This window comes from Poecilia reticulata, chromosome 9 (genome assembly GCF_904066995.2).
Source record: "Poecilia reticulata chromosome 9, P_reticulata-male-v2, whole genome shotgun sequence".
Taxonomy (NCBI): Eukaryota; Metazoa; Chordata; class Actinopteri; order Cyprinodontiformes; family Poeciliidae; genus Poecilia; species Poecilia reticulata.
In genome coordinates, this window is record NC_088838.1 from 28,041,145 (window position 1) to 28,064,539 (window position 23,395).

The 23,395-nt window shown below is 41.0% G+C and overlaps 3 protein-coding genes across 6 annotated transcripts in view; all 3 read right to left on the bottom strand.

The window, feature by feature from the left end:
• Positions 1-60: 60 nt before the first annotated feature.
• Positions 61-3,356, bottom strand: LOC145552842 (uncharacterized). Its single transcript, XM_081610840.1, has 4 exons — positions 3,274-3,356; positions 3,128-3,199; positions 1,702-1,752; positions 61-1,610 (listed from the first exon to the last, which is right to left on the bottom strand). Exon 4 carries the CDS (start codon positions 1,573-1,575, stop codon positions 505-507), a length of 1,071 nt encoding a protein of 356 aa, XP_081466966.1. The 5' UTR covers positions 1,576-1,610; positions 1,702-1,752; positions 3,128-3,199; positions 3,274-3,356; the 3' UTR covers positions 61-504.
• Positions 3,238-5,208, bottom strand: LOC103469897 (uncharacterized). The gene is made up of 4 exons (XM_081610839.1): positions 4,916-5,208; positions 4,736-4,831; positions 3,699-4,226; positions 3,238-3,629 (listed from the first exon to the last, which is right to left on the bottom strand). Exons 1-4 carry the CDS (start codon positions 5,040-5,042, stop codon positions 3,238-3,240), a joined length of 1,143 nt encoding a protein of 380 aa, XP_081466965.1. The 5' UTR covers positions 5,043-5,208.
• Positions 5,209-5,296: 88 nt separating this feature from the next.
• camsap1b (calmodulin regulated spectrin-associated protein 1b) overlaps positions 5,297-23,395 on the bottom strand; it is a 31,888-nt gene continuing 13,789 nt past the window's right edge. For 2 of the 4 annotated variants that reach the window (XM_008417941.3, XM_081610834.1), the window contains exons 4-19: positions 22,244-22,405; positions 21,734-21,814; positions 21,416-21,448; positions 17,283-17,424; positions 16,761-16,900; positions 16,536-16,632; positions 16,221-16,377; positions 15,350-15,435; positions 15,176-15,263; positions 12,471-14,700; positions 11,169-11,305; positions 10,880-11,094; positions 10,085-10,187; positions 9,855-9,967; positions 7,600-7,718; positions 5,297-7,318 (exon numbers count right to left, since the gene is read on the bottom strand). In XM_008417941.3, the coding sequence (XP_008416163.2) occupies positions 7,022-7,318; positions 7,600-7,718; positions 9,855-9,967; positions 10,085-10,187; positions 10,880-11,094; positions 11,169-11,305; positions 12,471-14,700; positions 15,176-15,263; positions 15,350-15,435; positions 16,221-16,377; positions 16,536-16,632; positions 16,761-16,900; positions 17,283-17,424; positions 21,416-21,448; positions 21,734-21,814; positions 22,244-22,405 (4,200 nt within the window). In that variant the 3' untranslated portion in view covers positions 5,297-7,021. The remainder of the gene's footprint in view (positions 7,319-7,599; positions 7,719-9,854; positions 9,968-10,084; positions 10,188-10,879; positions 11,095-11,168; positions 11,306-12,470; positions 14,701-15,175; positions 15,264-15,349; positions 15,436-16,220; positions 16,378-16,535; positions 16,633-16,760; positions 16,901-17,282; positions 17,425-21,415; positions 21,449-21,733; positions 21,815-22,243; positions 22,406-23,395) is intronic. The other 2 variants (XM_008417944.3, XM_008417943.3) reach the window with 2 other exon arrangements.

Sequence of the window (23,395 nt, forward strand, 5' to 3'; positions counted from 1 at the left end):
GTTTATGAGTAACATTCAATCCGATGGTGATAAAACAGTCACCATCGCTTCCATTTATTTCAACTCGTGCAATTATACAATTGTACATTTTTGAAAAGCAGAAGTAGAGCCTCCTGCACAACCAACAATAATGCATCAAGCATTTTTCAGAACAGTAAGTCAACAACAAAACGCTTGTATTTTCCAGGAGCGGTGAAACCAGCTGACTAAACGTGCTGCTTGTGTTGCTAGGTGATGGGTTGTATTTATGTCTATGGGTTGGGCTCAGCTGGGGTTGCTAGGCAACAGCGTAGTGCCCGCGGAATGTGACGTAATCAGATTTGCTTGTCACAGAAAAAAAATATACAGTAAAAAGGCAGGCAATTGAGATCCAAATGGAAGAAAAAAAATGTATAATTAGGAAGTGAATATTTTATTAATTTGAATAAACTCTTGAAAGTATCCTGTTGTCTAAACTAATAATCCACTCTGACAGGATAATCTTAATCCTGCGTCAATCTGATCTCATCGCCGCTGCTTGTTAATATTATTCTGTTTCCACCTCTCTCTCGTCCAGCGGCCGTTGTTCTGAACCACTTCATGAAGCAGGTCCATGAAGGCGTATTCATTCCCTGACAGCAGAGTTTCGTCATCTGGAGAGGCGCCACCAGAGGGCGCCTTCGCCCCAGCGGCGGCTCTGTTTTCTGCCCTCTGTTTGACGGCCGCAGACCGCTTCTGGTCCTTCCTCACATCTGCCTCTCTCTTCTTCTGTGCCGGATGTTCTTTGGGCTTCAGCTCTTCGCCGGTGCTGACCCAGATGTCTGTCTGTGTTGCAGAATCTGGATCCAGGTTCATTTCTTCCCCCTCCGACACGCAGACAGGAGTCTCCAGTGGTTTGAAGCCGTCTGAAAGACTCAGAGTTATGTTTGTTTCCTCGTCTTCACACCGGTTAGAGCTGCTGCTGGATTGCTCCATCATCATCTTCGCATCTTCTGAGACCTTTGCAGTTACACTCTGAGTCCAAACGGTAAACTCGTCAGCTTCCTCTTCCTCCTCTTTGGCTTTGCATCTCGCCTGCCACTGAGCTGCAGTAGGAGGCCAGGTGGAGATCCTGATGAATTTTCCTCTCTGATGACTCTGACCTGGACCTTCTGCAGACTCTTCATCAGGATTTGGTTTGTTCTGCTTGGTGCCAATACTCAAGTACGGTATAACGTCCACGTTGACATGATTACACTCCTGGTTTTTGGTGGGATTTCCATCATCACCTTCTTGCATCACACATTCCTCCATCGAGTCTCTGGTTGTGAAAGTTTCTTGGTGAACGTCTCCTCCTATTTCAGCTCCAAGGTTCTCTTTTTCAGAGTTTTCAGAAGTGACTTTGTCTTTCTCAGATACACAGAAAGGAGCTGAGATGATGACTGCATTTGCAGACTTTGCTCTGATGCCAGTGAAGGATTTTCTCCGAGCCTCTTCCAGACATCCAGACTGATCCCGACTCGACACCCCGTCTCCTTTCTGCTTCTCTTCTTCTTCTGTTGGACATCCAGGCCTCACGGCTTTGTTACTGCGATTCCTCCTATGCATCAGTGCCATGAAACACGCAAAAAGCAGCAGCACGCATAGGACCACTGCACAAGAATAAAGCCATAATCCCATATCAAGATGAGATTTTTCAAACCAAATTAACTGAAAATGTTCAAATAAAAAGAGGACTCATACCAATAACAGCGATTAGAGTGCAGATCTTTGTGCTTGAGGTTGTGGATGAACCTGACGATGAAGAAAATACAAATTAATACATTTGGTTTTAAATGTGAGAGACTGATTCAGAAGAATCACACACACCTACGACTCGTGTAGGTGTAGTTACAGGTCTGATGACCGATGATAATGTCATCACATAATGTCCTGACAGCAACAAAAGATAAAAATAAATAAATAAAAACTCTACAAAATGGAATGTATACAATCTTTTCTTTGTGTAAGATTAATCTTTATTAAATTTTTGTCAAGGAAGCGAGATGAAAGCAGTTACATGTTCCACTGGCGCCGCCTGCTGGTAAGAGACGGGATTTCAGGCCAACTCTAGCATGTAATTTCTGTTTCACCAAGCATCAGACCCGATGAGAAATGCATTAAAGTACGAAAGTATTTAGCTGAATTTGTTATTAAATCACAATAATATATTTCAACTGCAATGGAGCGGCGACCTGACAATGACTGATGGGTCTCATAGTTTTATTCTCAAAATAAAGTCTGAATAAACGACTGTTGATCTGCTGCGCTTTTTTCAAGTCCGAAGTTACTGAAGACACCTGCCATGAAACTTTAGACTACTTCATAATTTCCTAATTAAACAAAGCTTTCGCTCCGGCTAACACTGTCATAAGTAACGATACAGAAATCTGGCTTTACCTAAAACTCTGAGAACTCAAATATTGTCAAAAGCAAGTCAAGAGAGACCGGAAATAACGATAAAGATGAGCTTAAGGCCGCAAGGAAATCTACCGGGATTTCCTTGATGCCTTAGCAGAACCAAAGCGGATCGTCTCAATGCCAAAAGGCTGAATTTGGTGTTGGAAAAAAATATATCTAACCTCCGAAGGAAGAATGACCTGAAAGATGTAATTTCTAACTAGGACCGCATGGTGGTGCTGTTGGTCACAAAGCCTATAACTTTATCCTGGACGCAGGAAAACTTTGCTGGTGTGTTTGTCGTCCTTATTTTTATTTCTGTATAAAACTAAGGCATGCATGTAGACATTAAAAAATTTAAACAAAACCACAGCAGCTACATATTTTAATCATATAATAATTATAAATACCAGTCAAGAAGTATATTATCTGGGTATTTAAAAAAAGAGACAGCTTTTTACCTGGTGTTTTATTCTAAATTATTTTAGCTGAGTTTTTATCTAATACAAATAAATTCACAATTCAAATACTATAATTGCATTTTTGATAACTTATTTAATCCAGCCTCCTTTTATACATCTTACTTCCCACATATTCATCATTTACCTTTAAATTGACTAATTGTTTGCCCTTAGTTTTACACTGATATAAAAGGATCCTAAAAGTATCAGCCTGCACATACCAAGTAGGGAAAAATATGCCTAATGTTAAATAATTAGCCCAGATGTACCAGGGGATGAAGATGACGTTGTGGCATCAGGATGTTTTGTTCTCTCAGAAGTCTCTGAAGAGGAAAGTGTTGCTGAGAGTTGAAGCAGAAGAAACATCACTTTTAAGAGATTAAAACAGAAAGAAGGAGAAATAATCCGTATGTACCCGTGAGAGCAGAAGTTGTTCGAGTTGGGGTGGTGGATTTGGTATGGGAAGATGTTTCTGTCTTTCCAGATGTTTGCTGTGAGAGAGTTTGAGTTCTACCTGAAGATCAAAAAGGTACAAACAATATTTATTCATAGAAAGCGATTTAAAAAACAAAAAGGATATAAGGATTAGTCTTGAATCACAACCAAAAATGTTAAACAAAATGGCAGATGTACTAGTTGGAGTCGCTGAACTCCTCAATGGAGGTGTAGCAGTCGAACACACAGACACGTTGAAGACTGGTCGACCCTTCAGATGTGGAGGAGTCTTACATTTCATACTCATCCGATTCACCAGCAGAGATGTATTCAGTTCTGAGGACAAGGAAAGAGTTTTAACCTTTGAATGTTCTGAAAACAGTTGGAGCTCTTAGTGTCACAAACCTTTCAGAGAGTCAACAAAGTCCTGGGCATCACAAGAGCAGCTCCAGGGATTCCCATAAAGTCTGATGGATGTTAGAGACTTTAGAGACGTGAAGATCTGCGGGGAAAGCCTCGTCAACTGGTTGTCTGACAAATCCAGATCAGTCAACTTCCTCTGGGATCTGAAGGCATCTGGATGGATGGTGTGGATCTTGTTCCCTCTCAGATTGAGCTTCTTGAGGTTTGTGAGTCCCGTCAGATTCGACTCATTCAAATATTTAATCAGATTGGAAGAGAAATCTAGCTCGGTGACAGTTTCAGGGTTTCTGAACCAGTTCTGATTAACATTAGACAAACTGTTACCATCTAAAATGAGAATTTTCAGATGCAAAAAAGAGCTGAAGGCATTCTCAGCGATTCCTGTTATACCAGAGTTTTGGCTTTCAAACTTGGTGATGGAGGAGAGGTTCACGCTTTGCAGAACCGTGGAGTTGATTTCTCCAACGTTCGTTAAAGCCACAATCATGGTTGTACAATTAGGGATGAAATCTGAGAGAAAAAGTGGAGCACAATAACACATTTGTCTCCTTTGCTTTATAAATCTGACATACCAGCTTATATATTTGTTTATATTATGGCAAAATGAGTACATCTTTCTAGGGTTTAAAATGCATCATAAAACGATCCGGTTTTGTTTGGAGGGAATGCCAAAAGAAAGACTTGAATATGAAAGTGAGTCTAGTTTTAAATGTTGGATTGAGAACATTTCAATCCAACACTGCTGCATTAAGTTAAATAAAATAAACATAAGTCATCTTAGGGAAATTATCTTCCTAATACAGCTGAGGATTTGACTTAAGATGTATAGTTTAAATGCAGAAAACTGTTGGATCAGAATCAAATTCCTACCAGTCGTAAACGTCAGTGTTTAAATGCAAGAACAAGTTTCATAAAAGGTAATACCAGTTTCTCTCAAAACATTTTATTTTTCAGTGAAGCTGTTGCTGTTTAATCTGTCAACTTCATTCATTTCAAAGTTTAAAAGCTGGAGTTCTCACTTGTTAAAGCGTCAAAGCAGAACAAAACTGACTCCCCTTTTGCACAGGGACGGCCGAGACGAACACTTCCCAACAACACGGCCAGAGCGACTACGCCTGTGGAAACGTACAGCATCAATCACACGAAAACTCCACATTTTAAATGCAAAAGCTCCTGGAGCAACAAATCTGACAACTCACCTTTCATTTCGAGTTGATGGATCGAACGCTGATCTCCGTTTGACTCTGGAAAGAACCGTCCGCACAGTTTGATGGTCATCACCTGAACAACCAGGACTGGTTGCCAAGAAGGATCATGTCTCGCCATGGTTACGAGAGCTGGCGTTAAAAGTCGCTGTTCCAGTTGGTTGGTAGAGTGAGCAGCAGTTTGCGCTGGGGGGTCCCAGAGATGTGGTTAATTTAGAAACCTCAATGTAAAACGCAGCAGTATCAGTTTTCTGACAAACATTCCTGTGAAAAAGATGCAGTGGCATGACAAAGTAAAGCAAAAAGGGTGAAGTCAGTGCAGTGCCAGTGAAAGAAAAACAGCAAGAGTGATGGACAAATCAAACAAAACAGAAATGGAAAAAAGTGACTTTTATTTACTTGGAAATTTATTGTTTCAGTGCTTCAATTTTAAAATAAATAGATGACATGGGACCAAAGATCAAATTAAACATGGATGAAAAGTACACTAGTGTAACAAAAAAATGGTGATCAAATGCCAATACAATCTTTTAGTTAACATAAAAATATACTTTCATACATTTAAAGACGACTTTCCACCACTTAAGCACCCCTCCACACACACACACACACACACACACACACACACACACACACACACACACACACACACACACAGACATTAAAATGCAGCAAACGATTCATCAAGTATCGAGTAACTTTTGGAGAGACAGCAGTAGCAACGATTCAGTGACGCTCCTCAGCTGCGGCCGTCAGTATCAAATCTTTAGCGTTTGATTTTTCTTTACAAAAAAAAACAGCAGTGTTACGTATTAGTTTGTCAAACTCTGAAACCGAACAGAAAGTAAAGTGCTTGTGCGACACTTCTGGTTGTTCGAGGCCAACGAACGGTTTATTTAACAAAAAGAAAAGAAAAAAAAGAAAAGGAAGAAGAAGAAGCACTTTGAAGTTTTGCAAAGACAGTGAAGAAGAGAGACGATGTGGCAGTGCTTGTCAACACCTTGGAGGAATGTTCTTTAATGTTGGTACACAACTGAGCCACAAGCCCTCCCTCAATCCCTCCCCCCAGCGTGAGGATATCAAATACTGTCAGTCGAGCAAAGCGGGAAGCACCCTTCACGACGAGAGTGTCCTCTGCTCGTGTGAATAAAGACGGGACGTAAATACTCAGAGGGGAGGAAGAGGCGGAAGGGTTACATTGCATGAAAAGAAGCCGTCGACAAGTATTTTGAGTGCACCTTAGTACAGGACAATTCAAGAGTGCCCGGTGGAGAGAAAAAAACAAAACAAAAAACACAACTAAGCTCTAAACATCAGAGAATTCCCGTTATGATGAAAACACATAACATCTGCGTAAACTTGAACCACATCGCTTCAATAAAAATGATTTAAAAAAGCAAAAACAAAACAAAAACTGTTGTACCAAGGCCTGTAGTTTCCCCGTTTTTCTAAAACTCCTGAAGGGAAAAAAAAGGGGATGTTTCAACAAATAATGTAGATAAAATGATCAGTTTTTCCCTTTTTTGCAACACACCTACCCGGTGCTACACGATCAGCGTCTAGTTTAAAAAGCGGCTGAATAAATGGATGATAGTACCACGATGCGTGAGAGAAGGCAAAAGGATGTCTGGAGATTCCTCCATCCTGACGAAAAGAAGAAAAAAAAGTTCAGAGCAGCAGGATTCTGGAGATCGGTGGTGAGGCAGCAGTCGGCGATGCCAGCCTGATTCGATAGTCAACATGGGAACAGATTGACGGAGTGGTCCGATGATCCTAAATGGGTAAAACAAACGTCTCTCCACCTTCATGCCTACATCTATCCGAAGGAGAAGAAGGGGTTTTAGTGCTGCGGCTGAGTTTTCCACCACGACAGTGCTGAACTAATAAATACTCCATGTAAAAATGGACGTTCTCTACATATTAGAGAAACAATGCCACATGCTTGCTTCAAAATAAAATAAACCTGAAGCAATCACACCGATATCACAGGGAGGAGGAGATGATTCACCAGTCCCTCCACCTAGACGTGAATCCTCCCAAGTAGGTTTCCAGGCCAAGCTGGGCGGCGAGATAGGACGGCGCAGATCTGAAAGCGGTCCGCTACTTCCCCGTTTTCTTTGGCACAGCGCTTCTCTTGGCCTGCCACAGGTGGTTGTGGATGGTCAGCGCGTCCACGCTCACCGACACAGTCTTGGCAGGAATGACGGTGAACTGTTTGCGGTCCGAGCTGTACTTGTACAGCTTGTCGATCATCTTCTTGCTGATGCTCTTGGGTCCGGTGCCCGTCAGCTTGTGGATCTCTTCCGTGTCGGGGAAGTAGCAGTAGAGTGCCCGGAACTGGCAGCCGCCGTCACGAAACAGGATCATCAGGTGGTTGGATTCACACTTCTCCAGCTCCTGGAGAAAAACGTAGAGAAGAAATTCAATTCTGAGCGCAACAATTCAAAACACTGAAAGGAAGAAAAACCAAAACAAATCACTCTTCCTAGGAGAAGCATGGCAGACAAGTGAAGTTAAGAAGTTTAAGGTTAGGTTGGCACATCTTTAAACATTTAGAAAAATGCAAACACTGACGGGGAGAGAAAGCGGAGCTTTAATGAGGAAACTTTGTATACATGAGTTAAACTAAGAAAATTCACTAATCTCATAAGTTGGTCTAGTTCAGGTAGAAAACTGACCTCCAGGATCTGGTTCTTCTGGGGTTCGTTGACTTTCCCCGCCAGGCAGCAATGAGAGATTGCATTGTGGATGATGGGCTTATTTGACTTGGCACTGGGCTCCTTGAAGAGTTTAGGGCCTAACGAAGCAAAAAAAGTTGATCAAATTATAACATCATAAGACAAATGGTAATGTGTCAGAAAATTAAACATAACATTCACAGCAAGAGACAAGCTTTGAATTCTTAAAATGACCAACAAAAGCAAAGAAACTTAATTACATTCATTTTCAGTCAAAGAAACAAATGGCAACCTATTATTACACCAGTGTCGACTAAAAACCAACAAAACAATTTATCTGTGTTCTCACTAGAGCTGAAACTATTAAACGGATTAATTATTAATAATCAATTATTTAAATAATCATCAACTAACTGAGTAATCGGCTAATCGGTAACTGGAGTATACAGGCTCAAAAAAGCTATTTGCTCAAGAAAATAACCCTACTCAGCAGTAATTAAGTCAAAACTGTACAAAATATATATATATATATATATATATATATATAGGCCTGTCACGATAAATTTTGCTGAGCAATTGTCTAAAACATTATTGCGATAAACAATAATATTGTTTCAAGACCAGTTGACACTACATGCGATTTCCTGCCATAGATACACTTTTTTCAAAAGAACTCATAACACTGGAACTGATAAACTAAATAAACAAAACAACCAAAACCAAAAATAAAATTGATTCTCAGTCTTCATTAACAAAAAAACGTACTTGAATAAAAACTAAACAACATAAAGCCAAAGTGGAAATAAATACTGCATTCAACCAAAAGAGTGCAGATTACAGAGAAGACGGGTACATCCGACTACCTAATGCAATAGTTCACACTACACGATGTTTTGCCCCTATTTTCCCCTTACGATAATCTTAGAACGTTGGGCGTTCCAAGATTGTCGCTGGTGATTTCGTAACCGATCATCCTGTAGTGTCTGGTGTGTTACGGTAGATCGTGGGTCGTGGCCGCTCCGATCTAAATCAGGGGTTTTCCCCGACTGGGAGCTTAAAGCTGAATGTGACAGGTAGCCAATCAGAAAGCACGGATTCTCCTCCGTGCTTTCTGAGGGGAAATTACGGAGGGGAATCCCAAACAGCTAACACTGCGCAACAAGAAGTCCAGCGGACATTGGAAATGATATGTGGAAACAACATTAATGTTTATTCAAGATTTCGTGCAAAAAATATAGAAATGACAAGGAGAGTTGGAGCCAAATTGCTACAGCAGTTGATAAACCCGGTACGTTTTCAGCTGTCCTTCGTTAACGTGACATAAATAGGTTATAATGATTTTCATTCAGTCAGGACTTTGCTGACTCTAGCCACATGCATCACAGGTAGATTCTAGTAAAGCATTGATTAATGCCTGATTTTAAAATTAGTTAACTGGAGTTGTAGCCATTATTTTGTGCCCATGTGGCTGGACACCACATGGCACGACGAACCCAATCGAACTGTTATACCTAGGATTTCTGTCGGGTAATGTGTCTCTCAGGTTTTGGAAATGGGCCGACAGTCGACCGACAACTTGTGTCGTGTACACAGGACATTACACTAAGGAAATAGGAAGGAAGGGTCAGTGGAGAGCACCGGAGCTGAGCCTTTTTTCATTGTGTCATCAACAGAAAGAAAAAAGGCAGGAAGAGACGATAAAGATGATAATTAAAATGAGTTCAATAGGTTTAATTTATTGTGCGATTAATTGATTTATCGTTCATCGTGACAGGCCTATATATATACACACACACACACACACACACACACACACACACACACACACACACACACACACACACACACATTTTGCATTCATAAAAAAAAGCTATCTGAAAATATGTTCAACCAAAAATTCTTCAAGTGACAGTTTTAGCTTCCCCTGTTTTCATATAAAAAATTTTTTATATACTCGTATGATTATTAATCAGTTTATTGAAAAAAAAAAAGTCAACATATCAGTTCTACAGTACAAGTCAAGCAAAAAAGACTCGGCTTTTTAAATGTTGATGTTTATCTGCAGATGCATCCTTTGCTACAAATTATCAAGCGTACATGAAAGTAACGCTGTGTTATTGAAGTTTAGGCAATAAAAAATTTTATTTAAAAAAAAATAAATTCTTTATTTGAATTTAATGTTGAATAAAACAACTTAAGTGTTTAGATGAAAAACCAGCATTTTTAAAACAACAACAGATAGCCTTTTTTCTCACCAGTGTATTCAGCCATGGAAGTGATGGAGGACGCAGTGGAGCCGTTGTCCCAGTCTCTCTCTGCGGCTCGGCTGTTGTTGCGACTGCCAGGAAACGACTCCACAGAGTCACAGCTGGACACAGCAACAAAAACAGAGAGCGAGAGAAATTAGAGGATGTCGTAATTCATTACACAACAGATTCACAATTAACAAGGTAACAATTACAAATGCAGTCGGGGTGTAATTTACCGCTGGGAGCCGGCCCCTCCGGAGTTGACGCTGTCGGCCTCGTTTGTCGCCGCAGAGGCCAGAGACAGATTGGAGCCTGACTGGGCGTTGCTCAGGTTGTCTGCTGCAAAGAAGAGAAATTCAATGTTTAATGCAACGCAATTTGGGGTTTGGAAAGAAAATCTTGGTAATATATCTTTAGATGTAACAAAAGGAAAGCAAAAAACTGGAAAAGATAAAATATATAAAAAATATGTTTTTTGGCATGATGTAATTTTATAAGACAGATATTCTGTGAAAAGATCTGTTTCCTTCACCTTCTCCCTGAACAACTATTGTCGTATAAAAAAAAATGCAATGCGCCCTGTCAAAATTAGCCAATCAGAACCAAGAGGAGAGCCTCAGCGCTATGAATCAACATCATGTACTTGCTGCTAAATGAGCTAATGGAGGAGAAATAACTCTCCTTTACAGAAAAAACAATTATCCACCATGTTCGGTGTACATGATAACTAGCCTTAGCATTTGCTGCAGGCTTTGCTAGCTGCAGCATAGCTAAATGTGTGTAATGAAAAGGGAATGAGCAGCGCTACAGGAGATTATGATTTACAGCACTGAGACACGTCTCCTGGCTCTGATTGGTAGATTCTAGTTATCACTGGGAGAAGGCAGAGCAGAGGAGCTAAATTTTTTTTCACAGATTATTTGTCTCATAACATACAGTCTTAACATAGTGACAGTTTCACCAAATATATTTAATAAAAGTTACACAGTGCAGCTTTAATGTGAAGGGAAGTTCTGATTTAAGAGTCTCACGTGTGGAAGAGCACTTGGAGAAATGATCAGTGGCAGATTCCTCTCTGATAACCGCTTTGTGTTTGTGTTTCTGCTTAGGTTTGGGCGTTTTGGGCTTCACCAGGCCTTGCTCCTCGAACAACTCCTGCTGCTTCCGCCGCAGATACTCCTGCTTTATCAGCTCCCGCCGCGTCTTCTCCTCCTCTTTACGCAAGCGGTCCTCCTCCGCCTTTCGCCTTGTTCAAACCAAATACAAATTTTAGCATTTTATGGGACGGTAAGATCCTTTTGCCATTACTGATTGATCTACCTGGCTTCGTCACGTTTCAGTTCGGATTCAGCTTCTAGCTGCTGTTTGCGAATACGAGCCTCCTCGGCTTTCTTCTGTTGTTTCAGCAGGAATGCTGCCCTCTTCTTCGCAAGTTCGTCCTCAGCTTTCTGCTCATCCTAGGATATGGTAAGATGTTAAACATAATTTAATTACAAAACAACTAGACCAAATTTCACTGGAGAGATAAAATCAATACTTTACGACTATTTGGAGAGGTAACGCACATTTTCCTTTTCAAATACTCAACTCTAATTTTCCAATCCACCCTCAACAGAAAAGTCCAATCCTTTACAAAGTGTTTTAAGATCAATGTTGTGTGTGTCCATATTCAAAGGCTGCATTAGGAGACCAATTACGTCACAGTGATGTGACCAAGGCTCCTCCAAATTCATCCTTCGCAGCTCATACTTTCCCCAAATTCTCTTAGGTCAAAAATGAGACAGTTGTTCTTGTAACAAAGCAAGAGAGAAGTACAGTTCTAAATGTACTAACTTTACGTCGCTCCAGAGTATAAATTGCATTAGTCCAAAAATATGACATGAAGAGGGAGAAAACAATGACAGTAAAATGCGCTACCAGCCAAACGATGAAAAAAACTGAATTACAGTTCAGAAAAATAGAGAAAGTGTATTCGAATCTGGTAATAGGAATGCTTAAAGTAGATGTGCTGTTAGACATCTGTACTTTGGAAAATGTTTGTACAAAATATTTATGATAAGCTGCATTAATAATATAATAAAGTGGATGAGTAGACAAGTAAATATCACTTAAGCTTGGGAATGGGCAATAAATCCATATCAATAGATAATCTATGTTTTAGAATATAATATTCACTGAACACCAATCCAGAACCGCACAGAATTCTGGGCAATGTAGGCAGAGTAAAGGCGTTAGCCGCAGAAACTCTCAATGACAGCTAGCAAAGCAAAGTTGGTGGCATCAACCAACTCACTCAGTCTTTGGTTACCTAGCAACTCATTCACTTTTTGGTTACCAAGCAACAAACTGGCAGAGCAGCAGTTTAAGGTTTCACCACCGTGAATCATAACTTTTAAAAATGATAAACAAGATCACCTGTTTGGCAGTACTTCAGATATAAAAAAAAAAAAAAAAAACTAATCAATAACTATCAATAGACTATTATTAATATCAACTGATATGAAACTTTATATCACGATGGGTGTTTCAGCCATTTTGTCCATCCTTACTTCAACTCATAAAATCGTTATAAGAAAAAAAACAACACGAAACAAAACAAACATGACATGAGAGATGGATTACCTTGAAGAAGAAGCCCATCACTGACTTCTGCTCTCCGTCGCCCTCCTCTGTCGCACCGTCCTCGGCGCCCTCCTCTTCCTCTGGGCCCTTCAGCTCGGACAGATCCACCTCGATCAGGTGGGCTTTGCTTCGCTGCGCCTCTTCTGACAGGACTCCCTCCTTCTCTGAGGAACTGACGTCGCCCTCTACCTGCGTGCTGGACCCAGACTCACCAAGCGGTTCAGGTGCAGGCACGCATGCTAGGTCCACGCGGGTTGGCAGGCGCATGTTAGCCTCGTCGTGAAGGCGGAAGGTGGCGCTTCTGACATGCCCAGATCCCGGTCGGTCCATCATCTCCGCGGCGGTGGGGTTTCGATCGCATCTGGGGGACCTGCCCCCAGATAACTGCCGTGGGCTTGCTAAGGTTTCTGACCCGCCCTGGGACGGGGTGAGAGCCCTGGAGGCCGGTCGGCTCTGCTCCTTCGCTAGCTTCAGCTCAGACGGCTTCGACCTGGAGTTCCGGCCTGAGCTCAGCTTGGGCGGCTTCCTGGTGGGGGCGCTGCCCGACCCAGAGAGGTGCTCCACGAAGTGAAAGCCTCCCGTCTTCAAGTCACCGTTTTTGTCTCCTGCGTGTGGAGGCGGCGGCGCCGCGCCGGGTGGGGATTGCACATTCTGTTTCATCAGCATCTCCTGCTGCAGCGACAGTTGCATCATCTGCTGCTGGATGCTGCCGATGGCTTCGTTCAGCAGCTCGATGGAGCGGCTGCACTCGTTCAGGTCCAGTTCCTCTTCGAGATAAAAGCTCCCGCCGTTCCCTTTCTTGTCCGCTTCTAAGGCACCTGTCCCCTCTGCCTCTTTCTCCCCCCGTAGGGTGTCGACGCACATATCGTCTTTGCTTAAGGGTCCCTTCTCCCCGTTGAGATCGTCTTTAGAGATGTCGGCTTTGAGTGAGCTGGGCAGCGTGTCGCTCCGTCCGCCTCCTTTCTTAACGATGTGCAGAAACGCCGCTTTCCCCAGCTTCTGTCTCTGCCTCGCCGCCAGCACCTCCATCTTCTTCTTCTGGTGCTCGATGGCACGCCGCTTCTCCTCCAGCTGCATCCTGAGCTGAACAATTTCAGACGCCAGCACGTTGGTGCCGCCGTCACCTGGACGATTGCACCCTCCCAAGGGGGAGGAGGGGCTCTGATCTCTTTTCAGTCTCCAAGACGACGACAGGGGTCCGCTGCTCTCAGACCCGTCCGGGGTCGTCCTCTGGGAGCTGGAGGCGCTGGACCGCAGGTCGTGGTTGCTGCCGAAGCGCTGCTGCTGCGCTTTCCGCTCGGCAAAGGAGGTCATGCGCACGCTGCCGCTGGCCATGCTGCTAGCTTGGGAGTGTGTGCTGAGGCAGGGGCTGGAGCGGCCGCTGCCGCCATTAAAGTCTTTGTCTTCGTGCTCTTTGACATTCATGTCCTCCTGGAGCTTGGCCGACTCCTCTTCGTCTGCTTCATCGTAACCTTTCCTCGAGTCTTTAGTGGTCAGAGCTTCGTCCAGATCCTCCTCTTCCTCGTCCAGGTCCTCCAGCTCTGCCTCCGGACCGTGGACGCACTTTGGCTCGTCAGAGTCCGAGTGAAGGTAGAAACCTTCGGCTGGCTCTCTGGAGGAATAGTTCACGCTGCTGGTGATGACCGGTCTGAAATCCGCCTGCTGCCGCTCGTCCACCAAGCGTTCCTCTTCGCCTGGAGCGGGAAACGTCTGGTTGAGATCAGAGGGAGCTTTTCTGCGAACGGCGGCTGAAGACCCATCTCCACGGCGTAAGGAACCCCTACCTGCCGAGCGGGGCCCCTCCCCGCTCTCCTCCTCTTTGTTCAGACAGACAGACTTCTCTTTAGCCGTTTTCAGAACAGCAGGCATCAGTGGTTCAAGGTAAAAGCCGTCAGCGGCAGGTGTGGAGTCAGAGGAAAGTTTGGGTATGGCTGTGGCAGACACCGCAGGCCCGTCGGATTGTTTTGGGATGACAGTAGCGTCAGCGGGAGTTTCTTCCCCGTCCTCCATGTTGACATGACTCAGTAGGTTGTGGCCGTTGACTCTTCGCATGGCAGCGAGGGACGACTGGTGGACGGCGGTCTGATGTTTAGGAGTGACGTTGGTGACGTTGGACGCCAGGCTGTCCTTGCTAATGGAGCGAGCCAGACTCACGCTGTCGCCAGAGGCAATGTCAGCGTCGCTGTCGGTGGCTGAATGCAGCATGAAGGGGCTCAGTGTGGACAGGGGTCTAAAAAAATTTTTAAAAAAAGGAAATTTGTTGTGTTTTAATTTCCCCTTGGATCAATAAAGTATTTTTGAATTTGAATGATGTACAGTTTATAATTTTTCCACTGCTGTGGTCAGATTAGGACAGAAAGGAAGTTGGCAGGAGGTCAAATTTGCACCATTCTTAAATTGTGTTGGACATTCAATCATTTCATACCCCTGGGTTGAACTTTGGACTCCAGTAATTCAGGAGTTTGGTTTGGTTATACACAGCACATCATGGTTGCAAATTTTATTTAGGGGTACCATAGCAACAAGTTTCTTTCCACTTTAAAGCTATGCACTACTTTGTGGTGATCTATCAAATAAAATCCCAATAAAAAAAGACGTTTGTGGTTGTCGTGACAAAATGTGTTCAAGTTCAAAGGCTGGGAGTACTTACAGCCACTGTAAATACAACATCGATTGAATAAAAGTGTGTTTTTATTCACATGTACCTTTGCCTTTTGTCGGGCCACGCTGTAGCAGAGCCTCTGAGTTGTTGTCCGTCCATCTGACTGAGGGAGTTCGAACGGTTTCTCAAGCCTACGGAGGGAAAAAATAAAAATGAAGTAGGACAAGAAAATGAACCAGAACCTTCATTTCCAAGAGATGTGAAGACTTGTATTTACTGCCGCCGTCGTCCCCTTGCTGTTTCTGTTGCCTCTGTCTAAGAGGAAGCAGCGGATGAGAGGGACTGAAGGCCGGACCGCCCTTACTAAGAGCAAGCAAAACAAACGCAATGAGAAGTTTCTAAAAAACCCTTAGTGTAAAAAATAGACAAAAAAACAGTACATTTTCAATATAATCTATGCATCTAGGGCTGAAACTGTAATAGTGATTGAAATTTTTAGCAATTTAGGAATAGATTAATTAACTGGAGTACACATGCATAGAAAAGGTTATTTGACGAAAAGCATCATATTCAAAGTCGTAATTAAACCAAAACTGTACAAATAATATATACATTTTGCCAGAACCTCTCAAATTACTTAGTTTACTTCACTTGGTACAAATTCTGTAACAAAAATTAGCTCTGCACTGTACTGATGTTAAATCAAGCAGAAAGGGCCAAGCTTTTCATGTTAGAAATGTTTTAACTGCAGATGCATCCTTTGCTAAAAATGATCAAGCATACACTAAAGGAATGCAATTTTATCGCATTTTATTCAATAAAATTTTTATTTTCTCGTTCAAAGAATGAACTACATTTGTTTTATATACAGATTAATATAATAAAATGAAAAATGTGCATAATGTGCTTTTTTTTTTTAAATAAATCTAAATAATAGTCAGAATAATCGTTAGTTGCAGCCCTAAATGCCTCACATTATATTTCAAGACAACACAGAAAACACACAGTTGGAATGGGTTTAGACAACCATGACAGGATCACGTGAGAAGGAACACCAGACACTACTATATATGGACCCATGTTTGAATTTACTGCAGCTGCTAAAAAAGGAGGTGAAGGGAATGTAAAAAAGACGAGAAGAGACTTACAGAGGGTCAGAGCCTTCGGGGTGCAGGAAGTACCTGTTGCAGACTTCTGGGTTGCTCTGGTTATCTGCCACGCCAGGACTAGTCAAAAAGCTGCGCTTGGTGGCGTTGGAGATGGGCACTGATGGGCGGGCACTCTTGGGATGAGCTATGGCTCGAGCTAAATGGGGGGAAAAAAAGGGAGAAATTAAAGCGATCTGCAACCTGCAGGACCACAAGTGGCTCGTTGGATCTTCCAGAGTGGCTCTTAATAACTTTGGAAAAAAGTAAAGAACCAACTAACAATGCGCTTTGGGTTTTGTTTGTTGTGATGCTTACCATCTTTAAACTCTTGAAGGTCTCTGGGTTGGACGAACTCTGGCTTGACCGTCTCAAACCACCAGAACAGCTCAGCAATAAACACCATAACGTTGTGCTGCAGACAGAGTTAGAAGCACATCAGAAATGCTTGAATGGAGAGAAGTGGTGACATTTAAAAGGAGCAGTACAAGTTGAGTACTTTGATTTCCATGAAAGAAACTGAAATCTGTCAGATGTGGTTACCTTGAGAACAAGCGGTGAGTAGAGCATGTCCTCCATTGTCAAATAGCAGCTTTTATTCAGATATTCACTGGCAAATTCTCTCAGCAGCTGGATGTTGTACAGACTATCAGCGATGGAAGGGACTTCCTTCAGGCAAATATCTGATCAGACAGGCGGCAGAGAACGGGTCAGATCGGGATGCAGCTCAGTGACCGGACGACTACAAATGTCACGCCGATAGGAGAGGAACTGTGAGCCGTGTGCGAAAAACAAAAATAGTCTTACACACATTCATGCTACATTCACAGAATTTGTACATTCCCACTGTAAAAATAATTCACTTTTCAAGCATTTTCAAGGCAAGTTTTCACATTTTTCCAGCACCACCACAATGAAGATAAAAACTAAATTTAAAAAAAACTTTAAAAATGACATTTTATTCAGAGGAAGTTTATTGTCATTTATTTGAAGGCAACTGATAATTAGTAAGATGTTGCTAGAGATTTTGAGAGTGTAAAAGTGTGTGAATGAACTACATCTCACCCTCCAGCTTCATGATATCAGGGCAGTAGTAGTGGACCACGGTGAGCAGCGCAGCGCCGTCACAAACATCCCTCATGAGGTCTTCCAGCAGCGGGAAGAAGGGCAGCTGGCGACCTGATGCGTGCTCTCGACGATACCGGACCTAACCAGCAGGGGGAGACCAACGGGGTTTCATGAGGATAAGAATGTCATCATGAAACATCCCTAAAGCAACAACACGGTTCCCCAGCTATAAATCAATTTTCCAATTAATACTGAAATGCGTTCTTCAAAGCACATTAACCTTGAAGGTTCTCCTTCAGTTAATGCTCAAACTAATGAAGGCAGCAGGTCAAGGTTCCCCCCAGGACTTTGAACGAGTGAGGGATTTACTTCATTACCTGTCAGCTGATCAGTTTAATGGTGTATTTTGAAAACATTAACACTGCTGACTAGGCCTGTCGCAATAAGCAGTAGATCAATTAATTGCATGATAAATTAAAACAAGCTCAATTATTTCCATTTGCATGAATTATCGTTTTTCTTTTTTCTCTTTCTACCAAAAGCTGGATGACAAAAGTCTTCAGTCTGGTACTTTGGTCTCAATTAGTCTGAAGGTCAATTTTGTTTACACAGATTTTGTTTGTTCTGTTTACTTATTTTGGATATTTAAAATGTCTTCCAGTTCCAGCGATAAATACCAATTTGAACTGAAAGTCTATTGATCTTTGAGAATGTGTTCTTGCATTACATCACTTGAAAATGATATAGAAACAACAATATTATTGTTTATCCTAATAACTTCTGGGACAATTTGTCGTCCAGCAAAATGTGCTATCGTGACAGGCCTGCTGCTGACTGAAAACATCAAATTGTACAATAAATCAGTTCCAGTGGGGAGAACCCTGAAGACGGTTTACTGTGAGGAGATGGAGGTGACGGTGTTAGAGTTGTAGCATGAACAGCAGAGCAGAGAAGTCAACCTCTCTCTGGTGTTTAGAAGCAGATGGCCAGAGATGAAACCCAGTTAAACTACGCTGCACGGATCAGCTGACTGGGATGGAAACTGGGCTAATCAGTGGCCCACTTAGAGGAAGCAAGCGCATTCAGCACTGAAAGTCGATCAAATTGTTGCGAGTCGGTTCAGTTTTTAATTTGTGAGATTAAAAAAAATTGAAAAACCAAGCTTAGATCATGAAATTTATAGATTCGGGGTTTGTACACTTTTTCCACAGTGAAATTATAGCATTTTCAAGGACTTTCTAGCATTAGCAAATAGAAATAATATTTGTAATTCCAACTGACATAAGACAAAAAAAAAGTTTGGTCAGATTCAACTTCTGACAGACTGATATCATCTTTAAATATCTGGTTTCAACCATTAATCACGCTTTACAAATTAAGGATTTTAATCAAAAGTTAGTTTGTCCTTTTTTACAAAACTGTGCACAAAGAATATCAAGGGCTTTGAAGGACTTTACGTAGAAATCAAGCACTTTCCAAACCTTGAAAATACTTTATTTAAATTCAAGCAGCACCCATAAAATCTCTGCAGAATCCACTGAAAATAAAAATGTAAATACCTCAGCGAAATTAATCAATGGTGATATATTGTGGTGGCACTCTGAATTACACCTCATCCTCATCTGCCATTACAAAGAACGTCATCATGTCAGGAAACACAGTGTGTGTGTCAGGTTTAATCAATCAGGCTGAATATCTTTTGACACTTAATATTGTTGTAAACAAATACTGTCGTTTGACAAAAGCACTGCAGAAATTGTTACCACGACAACAACATATTTACACACTAAACACTGCAGCTTGTAAATAAAATGAATAATGAACACATTCCTGATTTCAGAGTTGTTCCACAGCCCTGATAAGTCAAAGCTATGACACATTTATTCATAGTAATTCATGTTAACAAGTCACCATTTAATGACCGTCATTTTATTTAGCAACTTCTTAAATGATAATAAAAGTTAAAATCAGTATTAGCTTAAATCTGAATAATGATTTTTAAAGAAAACTGAAATAAGTGGACCACTATATCAAACCATTAAATGCAAATAATATACACACTTAAAGACAATGCTATGAGAACACAAATACCACAAATACTAAAGAAAAAAAGGTTTATTGTAAACACATCTCACATTCAGTACAACATAACCAAACAAGAAAAATCTACCTAAACACACACACGACTAAAGCATTAATCAATCTCTACGTCTGGGTCTTTTTGAGGCCATTTCATGAAACTACAGGAAGCATTTAAGGTCATAAGAGAGGCCAACTACCAAACTAAAGGCTCTAAATGCAGTGCTGTAAAAAAACGCTTTGCAACATGTTTCACCCTGAGCAGATTTTGAAAGACTTGAGAAAGCCAAACCAAGAAAATACAAAATGCAGTTTAATGATTATTTAACTTATTAATGGAGGGGAAGGTAATCCAAGCCAACTAAAAACACACATATGAAACTGTAGCACAAAAATAGAATTAAAGTGGAAGTGGTGAATGATCTGAGGAGGAGTTCCTCTACCAAAACTATTCAAGGCCTGATCATGAACTCATCCAGGAAGTGACAAAATAACCCAGAACATCTAAAGCACTGAAGGCCTTGTTTGCTTAAATTAAAGTCAGTGTTTGTGACATAATTAGGCAAAAACTGAATCCACTAGAAGACCAAAAAGAACCCAAAGGTCTGTTTCACATTTGAGAAAACCCGTTGCGGATGGTTCCCACAAGACTATGGGAAAAAAGTGAAACTCTTTGGAAGGTGTGAATCCCGTTACATCTGGTGTAAAATTATCCTCATTTCTGAAAAACTACAAACAATCAAAGCTGATTTGGATAGATTCTTCCCTTTCCCCCGCATTTTAAAACTACATTTTGTATTTCTTCTGCTCAGGGTTAAAACATTTAACTGGATTAATTGTAATTAATGGATTATTGAAATAAACACCAACTAATTTAATAATCGGTAGATTACTAAATGGAAAATAGACTCAAAAAAGGCCAATTGCTGAAAGAACGATGCATTCACAGCAGTAATTAAGACAAATTTGTACAAAAAATTTAATTTTGCATTTAAGATTAAAAAAAAATAAAATAAAAAACTTTGTAAATATGTTCTACCAAGAACTCTTTAAGTGGCACATAGTTTTAGCTTCTCTCAGTTCAAATTCTGCCAAAAACTAAATCTTCCATTACGCATCTTTTGCTGTCTAATTATTAATAGGTCATGCAAAAGTTAATCAATGAATCTATAAACGATCCAAGAGGAATGTTATGTTATTGCATTTTAGGCAAAAAAATATATATATATTTTCCCATTTTAAAATGGAAATGAACTATTTGTTCATTTTCATCTTTTCCACAGAATATGCTAAATTTATTTATCTGATTAATCGTTCAAATGATTCACAGAATAATCAATATTTCTATCTAGTCTTAAAATCGGTTTTAATGTCAGAGAAGCTTAGACAAAGAAAACGTACAAAGCAGAATAAACCTGGGGGAGAAGACATTTTTTACAGCACTACAGATAATTCTTCCCCCGATTAGAACAGCGCACTGTACCACTTGGTAGAGATCCGGCGGCTCCAGCATGCTGTGGGCCAGCTCGGGCATGGCATCAGGCTGACATACACAAAGCAGAGCCACTGTCAGAGAAAGCTGTGGGCACATTTTACTTAGTGTGAGAAAGCAGGAGAGAACGAGAGAGAAAGAGATAGAGACTGGTGGGAGGATGACAAAGCAGATCAGTGAGAGGTGGTAGCCAAGGATGGGTCTGCAAAGCAAAGGAGACGTGTGAGCATGGCTCTTTACTCTCACTGTACAAGCAAATAACCACATACACTTACGCACAGAGAATCCACATGGCCTGACAATGCATAGCAAAGGAAGCAACTTTAGAGCGCTTAAAAGGCTGGAATGCCATACACCTGTCTGGCATGTTAGCCACAATGGAAAAGAAGTCTCCTTTCTCCCCCATTGGTGAGGCGCAGGTGACAAACGGCACCACTGAATGAGCTTGAATGAGCCATGGTGGAGTGTGCGCGCACATCAACACAAAACTATGCGTGCAAAAAGGGGGGATTAAAGGGGCAAGAATGGGTGTATGGGCGGGGGCTGGCATCCAACTTACAGGGACTAGTTTCCAATACCATTTGGAGGGAGACTATCCAGTTTGCAGGGACAAGAGGAGGAGGAGGAGGGAGATATGAGGAACAGGAGCAGAGAGAATAAAAAGTCAGAGGTTACAAGCAAAAGGATCAGATCTGCTTCCAGAGTAGAGAAAAAGGAGCTGCAGAAACGGCATTACAAAGAGACATTCCCAAAGCCAACAAAGGAAGTTGCTGCTTTCTTGAATCAACCCTCAATTTTTCCCAGCTTGATCCGGAAATGAGAAGAATTTCATCTTAAAGTTAATAACTTTCAGTACAGTCACACTGAATGGCGTTACCTTTTGGTGGCTGGGCGACTCCAGAGGGTGATGCTTCACTTTGTGTTCCCTTTCCATCATCTCCCTCATTTTCACGTTCACCTGCAACAGAAATCAAAACATGTTGATGTTTATACCCAGAAAGAAAACATATCTTCAAATTTTAATTTCCCATGTGGCATTAAGTGACTTTAAATCTGCATTTATATTCAAACAGCTTTATGATTGCTACAAAGCAATTCAAAAATACTTTATTGATCCCAAACAGAAATTGTAAAACAAAACAAAAACTTAGATGATCCTAAAGTCAACCAGATTGTTCAAACTTTGAATTACAGCTGAAAGTTTGCAGATTTTAATCCGATTGGTGCATCTTTTTTAAACTTTAGGTCAGTAGGAAAAACAAACTAAATACTGAAAAAATAAACTGTAGAAGTTTATTTATGCAACAGAAGCAGAATGTTTCAGAGAGCTGCCAGCTAGTAAAATAGGTCCTGTTGTGTTTCTAATCTCTCAAAAGTTTGTCAGAACCTTGTTGATCCAGAAGACCATGGCATCCTCAAGGTCAAAGGGCAGCTCCTTAGAGGCACTGAAGGTAGAAAAGCGCTTGACAGAAGCCACCACTTTCTCGATGCTGATCATCTCAACTGTGTAGGCCATCATGAGAGCATCGATCATGGAAATGTGTGCACTCTGTTAGCGAGAGAACCAGGATAATTCAATTATGTTAGGTTAAGTTAGTGGAGGAAAAAAATCTAACAGTGCAAGAAGATATCAGAACGCAGAATCTGGCTGGTTTTACACGTACAAGGAAACAATTCAGCAGACATGACAGGTACTTGCTAATCAAGAAAAGTGATGTGAAAAAATAGATCATGCATATACATATATATAAAAAAATCTTTTTACTTCAAACTTGAGTATAAAATGTAGAATTAACACTTCGATTTAAGTTAGCTTTTTAATTTTTAAAAGCTAATGTGATGTTTCAATTCTCATTTGTTTTTCTGGTTATTAAATGTAACAGTGACCAACACATTTCATGAGTATTGATGATTTTAACGATGACGCTTGACAAAATGTATCATCTTATTGGTTTTCACAGCTGTTGGCTATGCAAAGGCGGTAATGCTTTAATGATGTGAACCACTATGAACTATCATGTAGCTAAAATGTTCTATACAAATAAACTTGATTGATTTTTTTGCACTTAAAACACTTCTTTTTTTCTCCGTTCAAATTTGAGACCAAAAGTGATGTTTGAATCTTATTGCACTTAAAAAAGAAAGAACTGACTACTTGCATTTTCTATTTCATACATTTCTTTTACTAGCCCACGTAGCTAAACTAGAAAGGAACAATGTTTTATTTGGTTACTAGTCAGAATAATCAATAGATTACTCAATTACTAAACTAATTTTTACAACAGCCTTAATTAGAGCCACACTAATTAAGGCTCTATACAATTCCTGACATTTTTCTGATTCTTCCTTCAACACAAACCACTCTTGAGATTTAGTATCACAGCAACTAAAAATATGAATCAGGTGTGGATACCCAGGGCAGTTAAAAGTACTTATTTATCACAAAAATATTACAGGTTAGCAGAATGTACAAGCAGGATCCTTAAAATACAAATACCCCCAAAAACACTGCTGCTATTAATTGAACGTGACATTACGC